Genomic DNA, 15,580 nt, shown 5'->3' with positions numbered 1-15,580 from the left:
CAGGGTAAGAATAAGGCATGTACTACACGACACCTTTACCTCAACTCCTGCCGACATGTAGTAATGAGACCCGATAAAGACATCTAAAAGGACAAGTCTGTGGTTGTCCTGCTAAATAGGTTCTGTTAAATCCATTGCTGTCAGTTGTAATGAAACCAACAAATTGTCAGAAATGATGCAGGAAAGAAAAAAAGATGCAAGCCAAAGCATTTGTCCAAAGGTCAGCCAAATGTCAATGTGTTAACTTTTGTCTCTGCTAAACATAAACCAACACCAAAACATTTGAGTTGTGTAATATGTCATATTGCAAAAGAGGTTTTCCTTCCACATGATTTGTTCTGACACTGATGGATCATGTCTGTGTTACTTGGCTTGAACAGTCAGGTGTTTACTATGATAAGAGAGGCACGCACCGCTCATATTCCTGAAACTCCCACAGTTTCCAAGCAACACAGCTACAATAAAAACAGAACTGCAGCAACGTGTCCAACTGGAAGACAGAAAATGTTAGCCAGATTTCTTACATCTCCTCGTCAGTATTTTATTGACAAGCAGCGTTGGATGGGAGTGTTGCTAATGGCCGTGGAAGACTACAATTATGAATAATCAGAGAGATATCTGTAAGAGAGATTACAGAGATTCTTTTGTCTTTGAGCACACTTGTAGAAATAAATTATATCTTGTGACATGAGGTCATGATACTGTGTTACGTTTATCAGGCAAGGGAGATTTGAATATTTTTCCAACATAGAGACTGGAAAATGTTACTTGTCCAGTGTGCATATCATGATGGACTGGAAGGACAAAAAGCATCATGAGGAAAAAGAATTAGTCATAGTTATTTGCTAACTAAAACTTCTCTTTTTACTCGGTGTGTAAGACTGTAACATGTCTCTGGTGTTTACTTCAGTTTTGATATGCAGTTGTTTCAGTGGATTAAATATCTATCAATGGCAAAAATTGCAAAAGTGCGTGCAGTATCGTACCTCTTAGCATTGTGTAACGTCTGCGGTGAGACTTTCTTTTTCTTACTATACGAAAGGGGACACCGGTTCTTAAAATGACAGCACAATGTTGAAAGACCTGATTGGTTGTCTGAGAGGGCGTTTGAGAGACAGTTTGAGTGTTTATCGTACAGTCTTCTTTACATAGAAAGAAGCAAACCATATTTTTAAAAAGGGGAAAGGCATCATACTTCAAGCATGTCAGAGTCAAAGGTCAAAGACTGCAGTATGTAAAAAGGACTGCTGGACATGCTTTGTCCGGGGGGGGGGGGGGGGGGCTCAGTTTGTATGAGTGAAGGTCATGAAGGGAGTGGGATGGATTCATGGATTGATTGCAGCTTCCTTCCTTTGGGGCAGCACTCTATTTGATTTTCTAAACTTTCGCCAAAAACCAGCAGTAGGTCATCCACTGACATACTAGTGTGGGTCAGTACTCCTAACTGATGAAAGAGCTTTGATGCCTCCCCACCATGCGATTTGTGTCTAATAAGAAAGAGTCTTAAGGGCCAACACGGATAACCAGCCATAAACTCGGCCTCTCCACTCAGATACAACAACATGTTTCTCATGCGCGAATCCTGTCATTCAGGGTCATACCATTTCACATGTTCAGATGCTGAACCTGCACGTGCATTGACTTGTCTGAAAGAAGAGATGAGGCTTCTAAAGAGGCTAATGTCTTCCACATACTCAACACAGATAGCATCGTCAAGGATTGCTCTCCTGGATCTAATGTAGGCAAAAATAAGAAAGACGTCCACCCACAAGTATTCCTTCAGTCATTCGAGTCCTGCTAATGGTTTGTTGTTGCTAAAAACAAATTGGGTCCTGCAATAGGGGTAGGCTACTTGAAAGAGATTATCTCACAAAAACGCAAATGCCTTGCTCATATTAGTGCATTTACCCAGGACTGGCAGGTTCTAATCAAGACAGTTGTGGTTTAGCATGTCTGTTGGTGGACCAGTTGTCTTCTAACAGTGAAGATCTAGCCTGGGAACCAGACGAATCTGCGAGGTCATGTGTTATTTGCTCTGGCAAATGCGTGTGGCCCCCCCTCCCGTTCAAACAGATTTCCATCCGGCCTGATTCAGGTCGGGCCAGTTACAACTGTTTATCTAATGTGGGGCGGGGTTTGAGGCATTTTTGTAAACAACCAAGATGGCTGCCACTGATGTGTAACGTTCTGAATCAGCTATCGCGTCAGTCCAATATTATGCTCATTTCAGCTCTATATTTATATTCTGGGATTCCACTGGAGTAGCTTTGCACGATTCACAGTTAAAAAAAGGTCCTTCTTAATCTTATACTGGCCCTTTATGCAGCAATGCAAGTGATGGCTTCTAAATCATGTCATGCCAAACATCTGTGTATGATGTGGAACTAGAAGCCATATGAATTGGATGTTGGAACTAGCTACCCCACCTAGCAGCCTACCGTTACGTCACAGTTTCGTTGTTCTGATTGGTTGTAGCGTCCAGAGGCATTTTGGTCAGCGCCTGTTGATAACCCCCCTTGGAAATCAAAAATTAACTGAGAGGTTCCAGACTAATTCAGAGTTGTGTGATGCCAGGCTAGTGAAGATCCACTTCAAGTGAACAAATGTGCAACATCACCTCCATTCTTGCTCATTGCTGTGGGTGTGTCAATGCTTGCAAGTTAGTGAGTAGCTTGCTTGTTAGAAAACATTATATAGATAAGCAACCAAGACTTTCACTAACATTTTATATGACTTTGTGCCAAACAGCACTTTGTTTGTATCTGTAAGTGGAGGCAAGGGACATACAAAAGAGGGATCCCAGAAACCCACCGCTGCATCACTTTGTCTTTGACAGTTTTTCTGCAAATCCCTGTGGAGCCAGGCAGGCACTGGTCAGTCCCCTGTCGCCAGGAGTCCTACAGTGCATTGTCTTCACGGTAAGAAAGACTGTGCAAAGACAGCACATTTGGCAGAGGGCTTTGTTTCAACTGTCACATCCTAAATCAAGTCCCAATCAGAAGAGGTGCATTTAGACATCCACATTTCTGCTCAGTGTCCCAGTAACTGGCATATGCAAATACAGCAATCAGATCAGTATAAACAGTGCATGTCTTAAAGTACTGGGAAATTGAGTTGTTGGATTAGTAGTAATTAGCTGATTGGTGTGCATGTAAACATAATCATCCAATGATACATTTCAAGCAATAAGGAATCAACGGTAAATGCACTATATTCACAGTGGCTAAAGGTGACTTGCCCATTTAATGTCACAAGTTTAAAGTCCCCTCTAACTCCTTTGGGAAGTTAAGGAAAAATGTCTTCTATGTGTTTCACAATTGGGCAGTTTTATCCATGAATGACAAGAAGTTGGTAACACTGCAGAATGTGGCCTTGGCCCTCAATGAAAAACACATTTCTTCCAGCCTGCTTATATGCAGATACACAAACACCAAATAAAAACCACAACCAAAGTAAACCGAGGATGGAGACTTTCCTTCGTGGGAACAAGAGAAACCGTGGCCTGTGTGGTCGTAATAACGAAGCAGAGACGGCCATTTCAACAGCTGCCTTTTGCTGCGGTTCTTTAATAATGTTGCTTTATATATTTTATGAATTTGTTTGATTCTAGAGGGAACGGAGCCAAAGGAGACTGTGCAGTTTAATTTGATGTGCTAGACCAAGTTACTGTGTGCATGCATGTATACAGTATGTGTGTAAGTGAGTGCATGTGTATTTCTAACATGATTCATTTGTGGTGAATAAAACCAGCTGTTTCTATTGAACAGTGGCCAAGAACCCCATGCACCGGGGGGAATAGACGGTGTAGGAGACCGCTGAGTGCAGAGTTACCTAACATCGCCTGACCGTCCACCGACCACTGCGCCGTGCTTTCCACTGAGGTGACTATTGGTCAGATCTGCTCTCACTACAACGGAATAACCCTTAATTTCTTACGGGGGAATCAGGAGAAACTCAAGTACTGCAACTGGCAACCTGAATAAAAACTCACCACCACATTTATATCCTATTCAGGGAAGTGTTTTTGTTCAGATAGGAACGTGTGTGAGATTACGATGACCTTATTTATGCCATTTTTAAAATATCATATGACATTATTAGTATAGTATACATTACTTAATGCACTTACAAATGTGTAGGGATGTATGTGTAATATGCCACTAAAATGTATTATAGGATTACTGTAGCTTTTTTTTCTCATCAGGTTCTGTAAGCAGAAAATATTGAGCAATACAATTTGGCTCTGATTTCCTTCAATTACTCATCTAGGGCAGGCTCCAATTTGTATTAATGTTATTTTATATTAACCATATGTCAAGAAGAGGAATAAAGAGACAGCATCTTCTAACCTGGCCAGCTCAGACATTTGCATTTCACAGTAATATGAAAGGCCTGTGAGATAAATGACGAATAATATTCTTTTCAGCACTAATGAAAAGAAACTGAAATGTACAGCTCGCATGGTCATGCATGTTCATTAACCCATAAGAACCCATGGTGACACCAGTGTAACACACACTTCAAAGGCCCCAGAATCTTCCTTGTACAGCTTTGTGCTTGATCTTAACTCATTAAGTCCCTAAAGGACATATACGAAACATCCTGGTGTGGTGGTCATGTCACAGTCATGTGACTGTGGCAGGTCGGGACCTTTTCAAAATGGTGGTGTGACATGTAAACACAAGTGAAGGAAGCAACTCATTTCAAAAAGCCTGTATTTTGATACTAAAGGTAAGTTAAAACCCATTTAACGATTCTAATGCTCTAATAGTGTGTCCTGTATACAGTCAACCTGTTTTGACCATGTTTCTTGAACAAATTAATATAAAACAATAAAACAAGTAAATTTACCATAAACGCCCAATGTAACGTATATGTAACATCACAGATCTTTGACATTAAGAGGTAGTATAAAAAAAACCCATCAGAAATGTCTTCAATGTGGTCCACTTGGTCTGTGGTGTATTCCCCATAATTGTCCTTTGAGGGGAAATGGGTCTGGGTTCTTATGGGTTAATGTCCTAGATTCTAGATGTTAATGTGCATATTACAATCCATCACAATAATGGAGAAATACAAAGTCTGTACATAGCGTGCTGGGTTAATCAGAGAGCAGTGTGCGCAATCCACAGCCTATGACAAAGTTACAGCTCAAGTAATCAGGCTGCGATTGAAACACAAATAATGAGCGGAGAATTATTATGCATAGAAAACTGACCTCTACATGGAGATTTAAAAAAAAAAAATCCCTTTCTTCAGTCTTCATTAGCACATCTTTCAGTTATTCCTAGTCCTGACTCTATCTTGGATCTTCTTGTTTCCAATAGCTTTTTGGCCACAAGTGGACCCTACACCAGGTTTTGTCTCATCTGATGCAACACATTTGTTACTGCTATGACAACAGCCTGCTCTTTGCTAACTTTTGCAAAGATCAGAGACAAATCGTTCCTCAAAGATGCAGATGGGACTTCAGAAACTAATTGGACTGAGGCTGCTTGGAAATTGTTGCTGCGTCAACAACATACAACAAAAACAATTAATTTTCATGTCATAATTATGCCGATGACACTTACATTTACGTATCTTCATTGTATCATCATAAAGTGAGTATTGTCTCATAGACTGCCTGATGCACTGACCGAATCAATACCTCAGTAGATGCACCACAATTGTGTTTAAAGTGGATAAAACTGAAGTTATAAATGTTGGTGCCAAAGAGGAAAGACTGAAAGTTGGTGCTCATCTTAACTTGCAGTCAGTGAATCATAATGGATTCAGATCTAAATTTAAACAGCTGTCAGAATTCATGTTCAAACAATATTTAGAGAAGCTGGTACATGTCTTTATTTCTACAATGCTTGTAATGAGGTTTCCTCTGGTATTTCTAAAAACAGACAGCTGCAGCTCATTCGGTCCAAACAAAGACCACATCACACCAATTGTCAAATCTCTGCACTGAATTTCAGTCTGTCAAAGAGCTGATGTCAAATGACTGCTCCTTTATAAATCACTAAGTGGTTTGGAACCAAAATACATCTTGGATCTTCTGCTGCAGCATCGACACACTAAACCTCTGGGCTTGGCACTGGTCTGGTTAGTCCCAAAATGAAATCCAAACATGGTGAAAACTGCTTTTAGCTGCTCTGCGGCACATACTTGGAACTTCGAGAAGATCTGGCATTGCCTCAACATTTATCATTTTTGAATCATATCTGTTTGACAGTGTTTTTTGTTTTTTTCTTAAACTCTGGGCCAATTTTATATGCACTCCTATTTCATTATTATTGTATTTTCTTACCTTTTGCTTTGTTTTTCATTTCGTTTACAATTTGATTCTCTTTTTGTTAAATGTGCTACACTGAATGTGTCTTAATTTTGATGTAAAATTGTATCGTTATCCTTTTTGGTGTTCTGTGCATTTGTCATTAGTCTGCCCTGGCTATTTTTTTTAATGATTGATTGTTATTCCACATTAGACATTTCTAATCTCATTAACCCCATTTTTCACGTCACAGGGTCCAATAGCGCCCCCCAATGGCTGAATTTCCTCCCAGCTCACTGTGATGTTGATGTTGCTAACTCGAATTACGAAATGTGTTGACTTTCAAAATATACGCAGTGTAAACTTGGAGGTAATTCTTTTTTTTTATTATTATTGATATTATTATACTATACGCCAGCATCACCAATGGGCAGTGCGGCTGTATACTCCGTCACTTCAGATCTCTTCTTTAAAGGCAGGAATGTAAATCCAGGGGGATTAGTGAAAACACACTGGGCTGTAAACCCTTCAGTAGCTCTCCAAGGGGTCTCTGCCTCAGTGCGTAAAGTTGGGACGGGGCTCCGGACGCGCAGCGCAGCACTTCTCATCCCACAGGCTCCATGTGCGTCACCTCTGCGGGATAGTTGACAAGGATCCCTGATATTTTGATACTACTACCCGCGCGGGTCACTGACAGATGAAAACGTCGGCGCGTTGCTGATGTGAAGGCGTTTTCACTTGAATCAAGATCATCTGTCCCGGAGCGCAGAGGGGACATGGGTCAACTTTATGGTGCGACTCTTTTACCATTTGGCGCTATCTGTGTTGTTTTCCTGTGGGAATCTGGTGCCAGCTCGATCAGGACGACGCTTGCAGTGGACACCTCGAGGTGAGTCTCGTGGACTTGATTAGAGGATCCTAAAAATATCTTGATCTCTCGTGAATGAGCGGCAGTAGGCTGATGACGCCAAGACAAGCTCATCCATAATGAGTTTAATCAGGGATGCAGTGGTTTACAAAGGCACTCCACGAAAAGCCTTCACAGAAAGTTTCACCAACAAAACATTTGTTTTTCAACTTCAGCCACAACGTTTGAATAAGAGTTTACTGATGATCAACAGTGTTTTGGGGTTTTTTTTAGATTAATGCGAGACTAAAGATCTGTAAACGTCTTGGCTACATTCACTCCACCCATATTGTTTGTTTCGGCATTTAATTTAAACTCAAAACAAGCACTTCACTATCAGATTAGCACACGGTGCCAAAAGCCATAATGGAGTTTAGTCTATGCTTTATTGCTTTCTGCTTTTTACGACATACTGTGAGAGCAGGCTGTCAAAGAGGAGACCTCTGGATGAACCGCCGCAGCGCGTCTCATCTAATGTGATTTTCGAGGAAATGCAAAAGGCAAAGGGAAACTCCAAATGGTTGGGATCGGTCGCGGTGGAGAGAGCCAAATGTTACTTGTGCTCAGACATAACATGACAGATGCTATTAAGGTGCCCGGAGACAGCAGGTCAGGAGGCGAGGAGAGGATGTGAGCGGAGCACATGCACCCAATATTCTGAGGAGGGGAGGAAACCACTGAGGAGCAGGTTAAACCCTAGATCATAAGCCTTGATTCTGTTATATGTATATACATTCTCTGCACCTTGTTCAAAAATCACAAGGAATCACAAGCTCTCAGATTCATGCTTTAAAGGTATAGTGTAATCTAAAGTAATCTTCAGCCTACATGGTTTAGTTGAAACAGTATAGACTGTGAATGACTACATCCCCTTAATAAAATCAGACTAGTAGCTTTTACATACGTTGTTACTTTATTTTACATCTTGAACTGTTTCATGTCATTTTAATTTTCAAATGTCTCGCTGTAGAACTACAGGAGAGCTGAGAGCTAAACCGATAAATCAGCAGGGCCAAGATGTCAGTCAATTTTAGCTTATGGCCGATATATATATACCAGTATTGGCATATATGTCTGCCGATAAGTAACATATAGATATGCCAACAATATGTTTGAGGTCAGTGAGTAACAGTGCAGCAGAGAGAACGGACATGTTTGGACACAGTTTTCAACTGTAAAATGTCCCGCTCAGTACATCTTGGTCACGATTCTTAACCCATAATAGCATAATTTAAGGAATTATTTGTTTATATTATGTGTTTTAGGGCTGCAACTAACGATTGCTTTTTCTTTATTGATTGGTTAATCGTTTGGCCCATCAAATGTCTGAGGCCAAGGTGAAGTCATCGAAACAAACAGTCCAAAACCCATATTCATTTTGCGAGCACTTGTTTACAATATTCAATTTACAAAACTATGAAACAGAGAAAAACATCAAATTGTCACATTAGAGAAACTGGAATAATAGAAAGTTTGCAAACTTTTCTCCCAAAACAATTGCTTGAACATTAAATCAGAATAGTTGCCGATTATTTTTCAGTCGACTGACTATTTTCGACTTTTTGAATCTCTAAAACATCGATGTCGATATCGACCTCAAAACTATCGGTCGGGATCTAGTAGTAGTATGTATAAAACGGTATAATACACAAAAAAGAAAAAAAGTGGCATTTTAGCAGTTCATGTCAAAGTACTGTTGATGTTTAGCCCCTTGCTGCACTGGACAGCTACCAGGTGTAACTATTTAAAACTACAAACATGGGGGAGCCCTGGTGGCCTAAGGGTTAAGGCGCTGACCATGAACCGCAACATCCTCTGTTTACGTCCAGTCCTGGACCTTGGTTGCATGCCATTCCCCATCTCTCTCTCCGTGTTTCATGACTATGTATAGAACTGTGTGTCTTTCTTTTCTCAGAACGGAGTGTCCAGATAATAAGATCTTGACCGTGGAGTATCCCTGTGTCAGAGCTGGGGGGAAGAACAGCACTTGTTTCAGGTAAGACTCGAGTCTGAGCCACTGAGTGAAACAACAGGGAGTTACTGTACATTATTCTATATATTTTGGTATTCAGCTGACTGTCTTTCCCAGAACAGTGATTTGCTCAAGGACACTGACAGGACAAGCGGCTGCTGATGCCTGTAGGGAGGATTGAACCTGAAACTTTCTGGGGTTATGGAACAGTTTCTGTAACCACTAAACCACCCTGCTGTGTCATTTCCAGAACTCCACACAGTATATCCCCTTTTGGAAACCATATATCCACTTGGGAGAGAAACAATTTCCTGAAGATCATCACTCAGAGACTGAATGATGATCTTCACTGAAGATGCAGTTTGCAAAAGTGTTGTAATTTGTCAGCCATCAGCAGTTACCCTTAAAGAAGTCAAGATGACAAATGTTTACTTGTACTGCACTTATCTCTATAAACAGATATCTGCATATGAATGTGGAATCTGTAGGCAAGAGACAAGATTATCAGAAGCGCCTGAGTAGTATTGACCAATCACGTTTGAGCGGGCTTTGGTACATGCAGGTCAACAGTCCGTGTGGAGAGCAAAAGACCAAAATGCAATCTAGGAACCCATCGGCTATCATCTGACGACGTTTTCGCATTCATATGCAGATATCTGTTTATAATAATATAATAATGTAATCCGTTTCTCATGTCTCAAGTCTCTAATCGGACTGTAAACAATGACCGGCGTAAGCAAGAGGAAGTCTTGGCCTGGATATCCATTATCTGGATATCAGCTGGCTCCACCAGGAGCCCTGAAACATTGGCCGTTGCCTCCAGAGGTTAAATGGTCGTCAGACGATAGCTGATTGGTTCTGAGATTGCATCTGCACTGAACTGAATTCCACCAGCCTCGCTCTGGGACAGTAAAACAGAACTTGAACTTTCTGTCTCTCAGCTTGAGTCCAGAGCTAAAACATTTAGGGAAGGCATCCCCCTCAGGGAGTTAGGCCTGCATCATAACCTAAAATGTAGAAGTAGTCTGACAGGGTTATTTTTATTGCACTGTATCCATTCAGAGGAAGCCAGGGATTACAGACTCCTTATAATGATTACCAACACCAAATTTGGTTGAACTATTGAATCATTAGTGAATAGAGAAGTGTTCTTTTGTAATTTAAACAAAGGCAAATACACAAAGATGATATAAGAGGATTATTGGGCAGTTTTTGAAAGGTAAGAAATATTTCTTGATGAAACTGGTTCCTTTCTTGCTCTTCCTTTTCTATTACATAGTCTCCTGGGGTCTAACTCATGAAAATATCCTTTGATATCATATCATATGAGCACCTTGAAACATAGGTTGAAAGAAATAAATGAATTCAATGTAGACGTTATGGAAGGTTGTAAGACTTTGAGCTCATGATACATCATACACAACAGGAGAAAATCAATCATTTTGAAGTTTAGATAACTTTCTTCTGGAGCCAAACTTTGGCTTGGATTTGGTTGTTGGCGTAAGAAGATCCTTTAATAAATGAGGCACCAGGTCTGGTGTGAGGCCAGACCATCTGATCTGTTTACTGTCAAGGTTAGACTGTAACAGGCTCTGCGTCGTGTTTAATTTCTGGCTATACAAGAGATGTGTGGTGCTGGAGGAGGTGGATTAGATGAGGTTGTAGTTTCCTTGCCATGTTTCTCAAGGCAGCTCAGCTCAGACCTGGATCAAATTGATTTTGCACATAACTTCAGGGGAGACCGGATTGATCCATTGTGTCTGTACATAAATATTACTTTCAATTCAGTTTCAGTGAGAGCAGTGTGTTGTCCAGACAGGGCTGATGAAGTAGCCATACATATTTCCATCTCTTAAGACAGACTGAAAGTATAAGTATGTCTGGACAGATGTTTACGTCTTACTTTAGGTCTGAGGCCAGTTTTACAAAGTAGGTTTAGTGATCTGTTTTTTTACCGTCCATGTTCCAGATTTGTGGAGGTTCTGGGTTTTACTCAGTGACGTTCTCCAGATAACTCAGCATACAACTGACTGTCTGTAAAGAACATTGTTCTTGTATTAGTTGGTCATTTTTACTTTGTAATACAGTATAACCCTGTTTGGCTGCTTACCTTAAGGACTTACCAGTGTGTTAAGTGCAAACATAGCACTATCTCGGATAACATTGGCAGGGGTTTCTGAAGTTGCTGAAGACTTCCCCAAATCCAATAAAGGGCAGGACAATGTTAGAGAGCTAACGTTAGCATAAAATCTGAACTTATGGCCCGCATCCACATAGTGGGGAAATACTAAACAGTATTTCCACCATAGTTAGTAAGGCAGTTACAGTAGCTGGACATGCTAACAATTGCATTTTGGTTTTAGAGCAGATAAACACGCTGTTTAATAAATTTCTTGCACTTTTGCTCTTGTGTTTTTGGTTTTGAAAAGGGGATATTAAAAAGGCACTAAACTAATTATGTTGAGTATTGTTTTTACTACTGTGATGACTGCACACATGTGGAGAAATCCCAAGCTTGACAGGCCTACCGTGCCTTGTTACTGTTGCCAAGCTTTGATTGGACAATTTAAGTTTTTAAACTGTATTTGACCCAGACCTGGTCAGTCTGACAGTCTAATCTCTACCCACAGCTCTGTTGTGTCAAGACAGGTTGGACATTTTCCAATAATTTCTGTTTTTCTTCTCTTATTTCTTCACCTGGCACTCCTCTCTCATATTCAAATATTCAGGGAAAAAGTGATATTTCTAGAGTTCTGATTGAAGATGACATGTTAATCACTTGGAAAAATTCACACCTTCCCAAAGAGAGTGGGCTTAGTTGCTATCAAAACAGTGAAGCAAATTATGGTACTTAAATTATGTTAGTACTCAACACAAGACGTGAGATTTTATGAGAAGTATCCTTTGATGTTTAAGAAATATTGAACAATTTCTTGTGATGATTTATTTAGTTTGTCCAAACTGTTGTCAGCGCACTAGGACTCTGACTCTTTCCACTTCTTCCACTTGGTTTCTTTAAACGTAGCTGATCTTCTTGGTCTTGCCGTCGTCTTCTTCAGCTGCACTCAGTCAGTGTGTTGCTGTGGACTGTTTGCTAAATGCCAAAAATGTAAATGTAATGTCTCTGTCTCAGAGGGCTCTGTGGTGTTGTGCAGAAGTAAAACCTCACTGCTCTCACCATCTAAACAAAGACCTTGCCAGCCGCAGGTCTCCTCCTCCTCCTCCACTGTGGTTTTCACAGCGATGAGGGTGAATCAGATCGATTTCTACATTTCTATTGTTCTGGCCATTTCGGGCTCTTATTCTGTCTTCGCTGGAGGTCAGATTTCAGCCATGCCAAGCCAAATATACATGGTTCATACCCATGATTCTCAGTGAGTGTGTGTGTGAGCTTGCATGTTTATGTATGAGTCTGAATGAATTGTCTCTGTATTGTCTGTGCTGGCTGTTGGAGCAGGTTTATAATGATGAGAGATAATTTTCTGCTGCTTTTTGAAGCCTCTCTCTCTAAACACTCTCAGCTGTGGAGTCCAACTCAGACAGGACTGATCCGCTAAACTATAAACCATCCTTTCACTTGATTGGCATGTTGTTCTGGTTTAAATAATCAGCAGGGCTCATTACTGCAGTCGATAAAACCCATAATATCATGCTACAGTATGTGAGGCTCTTACTTAGATTAAGTAAGGGATGATGATAGATGTCATGGAAACATGATTGTTTTTTATTGTTTCCATACTTTGTGCTACTTTTGTTGCTACAATGACCCATCTCTCTCAGTGGGATCATTGTAGCCTTGTATTCCATAGTATCCTATAAGTTCATAAGCAGTGATCATCTTGTGTTACATTATCATCTCACAGAGATCAGGGTCCCTGAATAATTTCTGCTGGCGTTTAGAGGAAGTTAACCTTTTACTGATTCCATTTCTGCAGAATACACTTTGACGTTTTATATTGTTGGTGAAACAGAAATGAGAAATGGGCAAAACAAACGTGCTGGTTTCCAGCACCTGAATGAGTCACCAAACAGCAGAACTCATTGAGATCAGCAGTACCCCAAGTGTTCAGTACTTCACCACTGCCAGGATAAGTCACGTTTGAATTTTCAGTGTACAGGTCACACATCAATACTAAATGCCATTTGAGTATGTGTGGGGTGGCATGAGAGGGACTTTAATGTTGGTCTGAGGTCAGCATGTATAGCCAATGTTGTAGCTCAAATGTTAGCGCTGGAATCAACCTTAACTGAAAATAATAAGTCCTGATCAATGAGCTGGATTGGACAGCAAGCGTGCATAAAATAACCAAAAGATTTAAAGAAGTAAGGGATTTATAGGGAAAATTATCAATTTTTTTTGTTGATGGCCAGAAGAATGTATCTAATTTTGATAATTAATTGTTTTTAAAGGGAGACTATGTAACTTTTCAAAGAACAAATAGCATGTTCATTCTCTTACAAATGCAAAGTTTACTTCATAAGCACTAAACGCACCCTTACTCATTTCAGTTCACTCAGAGGTTTTGCAGCTATAGCCTTATACTTGATCTGGTGTGACCTGTAGCTTATGGTGGCTAATGTTAGTTAACACTGGCAGACTACAGGCTACTTGTTTTAGAATCTTGTTCCCTATTTGGACCTGTTTTTCTCTGCGACAAAAAGAGCCAAGCAGGCTGAAAAGCCTGCGTCTGGAATAAAGATAATGAAATGTAGATAAAGAAACAACATAGAAGCAATTTACAGCAGTTGGTGGCGTTTCTAAAAGCTGATAGCAAGACAACATACATAATGAACAGTTTCCTGTATCGTCAAGATAGATATTGCTGTATAACAGACACAACTGAGCACGTTTGCAGACTTTGTGACCCTTCTCTATTTGTACTACTGTTACACTACATTTTAGCACTTTTCATTCCCCAAGGAACGTAGGCCATCGACCATCCGTTTCCTCGATTCCTCTTTCCTCACATTTTTAAAGTGCATCTCTTTCTCTTCTTAAGTGAGAGGATTTAACCAAGTGAAGACGTTTATTGATTTAGGATGTGTACACATTCTTCCCACTTCTCCCGTTTTACTTTCCTCCACAAGCATATACCCGCAGTGAGTGCAGATGTGGTCCTATGAACAGTGCAGCACAAGCTGTATTTGAGAGAGAGAAAAATCAGGGTTAGAAAAAAAGAAAGAAAAGGTTACAATCAGTGTTTCTTGACTTTGCCTGCAGGAATATCTCAAGGCTGAGTCACACAAGATTTGGTCATTTTGGCAGAATATTCGCCTCTGAAGCGTCTTTGCGGGGGTCTCTGATATCATTACACTGTTGGCCCATTTCACACATTTTTGCTTTCAAATTCACTATTCATCTGTTATAGATGAAGTACTCACTTTCCACACATACAATACACAAATACAGCTGTGCTTGATCACCTGACTACATCTTTACCAGCATCACTAGACATAGGGCTCTTCATTGTTGACATTATGTACCTGTTTCTGATCTTTTGAGCCTACTATATGTATGCCAACTATACAAAAGAGCTTCACTGGTCAAAGACATAATGCAGACCTTAATAATGACAGGTTTAGTTTAAGTAAACCTTAGATTTTAACCACAACCGCTTCCTGTCTTGACTCATTATACCATCTTGTAGGGTTTGCCTGTGTGAACATATGATTGCGTGATGACTGTTGGTCAGAAGGCAGGAAGGCCTCTTTACAGCTGGCGTTCACATGCGTCTCATACGTGGATTGTGTCCACATCAGATATACTGTAGCTACATTCTGTTTCTTCCTCTCTGTTGCCAAAATACAGTTTGGATGAGTGTATTCTTGTGATTTCCACCCTTTAAAATGATACACATGTATCCTGAAAATTCATTATATTAAAGTATTGTTCCGTCCAAGTTCCAAGTTCCCTGTGTTTACTGATTGAAAGTGGGTGAAAGTTTTTTATGATTATGTAGCTGTGTGGTTTAAAACCTTTTTCGATCCCTCCAGGAATTAAAGCACAATTAACTAATCGCTGTTTTATTTTCAAGATTTCAAATTTTACCCAATCCCTTTAGTACTTATGCAACAAATGTTTGCAATTTTTCCCACATGAAGCAATCTAGTTCAGAACTATTTTTACAAGCCAAGGCAGAGGAAACCACAATCCAATCAGAATAATCCAACTTTCTCTGCAACTAAAGTGTCTTATCAGGCAAACCTTCTCTCCCAGACTGTGTATCACCCCTAACAAGCTCTACTACCAAGTTCCTGTAGTTATTTGGTGTCAGCTTCGCAAAATTTAAAAAAAAAGAAGAAAAAAGAAAATGCTGCAATTTACATCCAATTCTTTTGAGATTTTGGGATGGCAATGGTCATCTTTCTGTTGGTTGGTACATCAGTTGGTCCAAAACCTTTTTTTTGGAAACCTACTGGCTTTTGTGATCCATTGACT

General features: G+C 40.2%; 1 protein-coding gene across 1 annotated transcript in view; it reads left to right on the top strand.

Annotated features, from left to right (window-relative positions):
* The first annotated feature begins 7,038 nt into the window (after positions 1 to 7,038).
* The window catches only part of LOC139288397 (collagen and calcium-binding EGF domain-containing protein 1-like), a 30,235-nt gene continuing 21,693 nt past the window's right edge, over positions 7,039 to 15,580 (top strand). The window contains exons 1-2 of the mRNA XM_070909680.1: positions 7,039 to 7,151; positions 9,085 to 9,165. Of these exons, the coding sequence (XP_070765781.1) occupies positions 7,039 to 7,151; positions 9,085 to 9,165 (194 nt within the window). The remainder of the gene's footprint in view (positions 7,152 to 9,084; positions 9,166 to 15,580) is intronic.

Source organism: Enoplosus armatus, chromosome 1 (genome assembly GCF_043641665.1).
Source record: "Enoplosus armatus isolate fEnoArm2 chromosome 1, fEnoArm2.hap1, whole genome shotgun sequence".
In the NCBI taxonomy this organism is placed as follows: domain Eukaryota; kingdom Metazoa; phylum Chordata; class Actinopteri; order Centrarchiformes; family Enoplosidae; genus Enoplosus; species Enoplosus armatus.
Note: the sequence above shows the minus strand (reverse complement) of the source record. Positions and strands in the feature narration are given on the sequence as shown.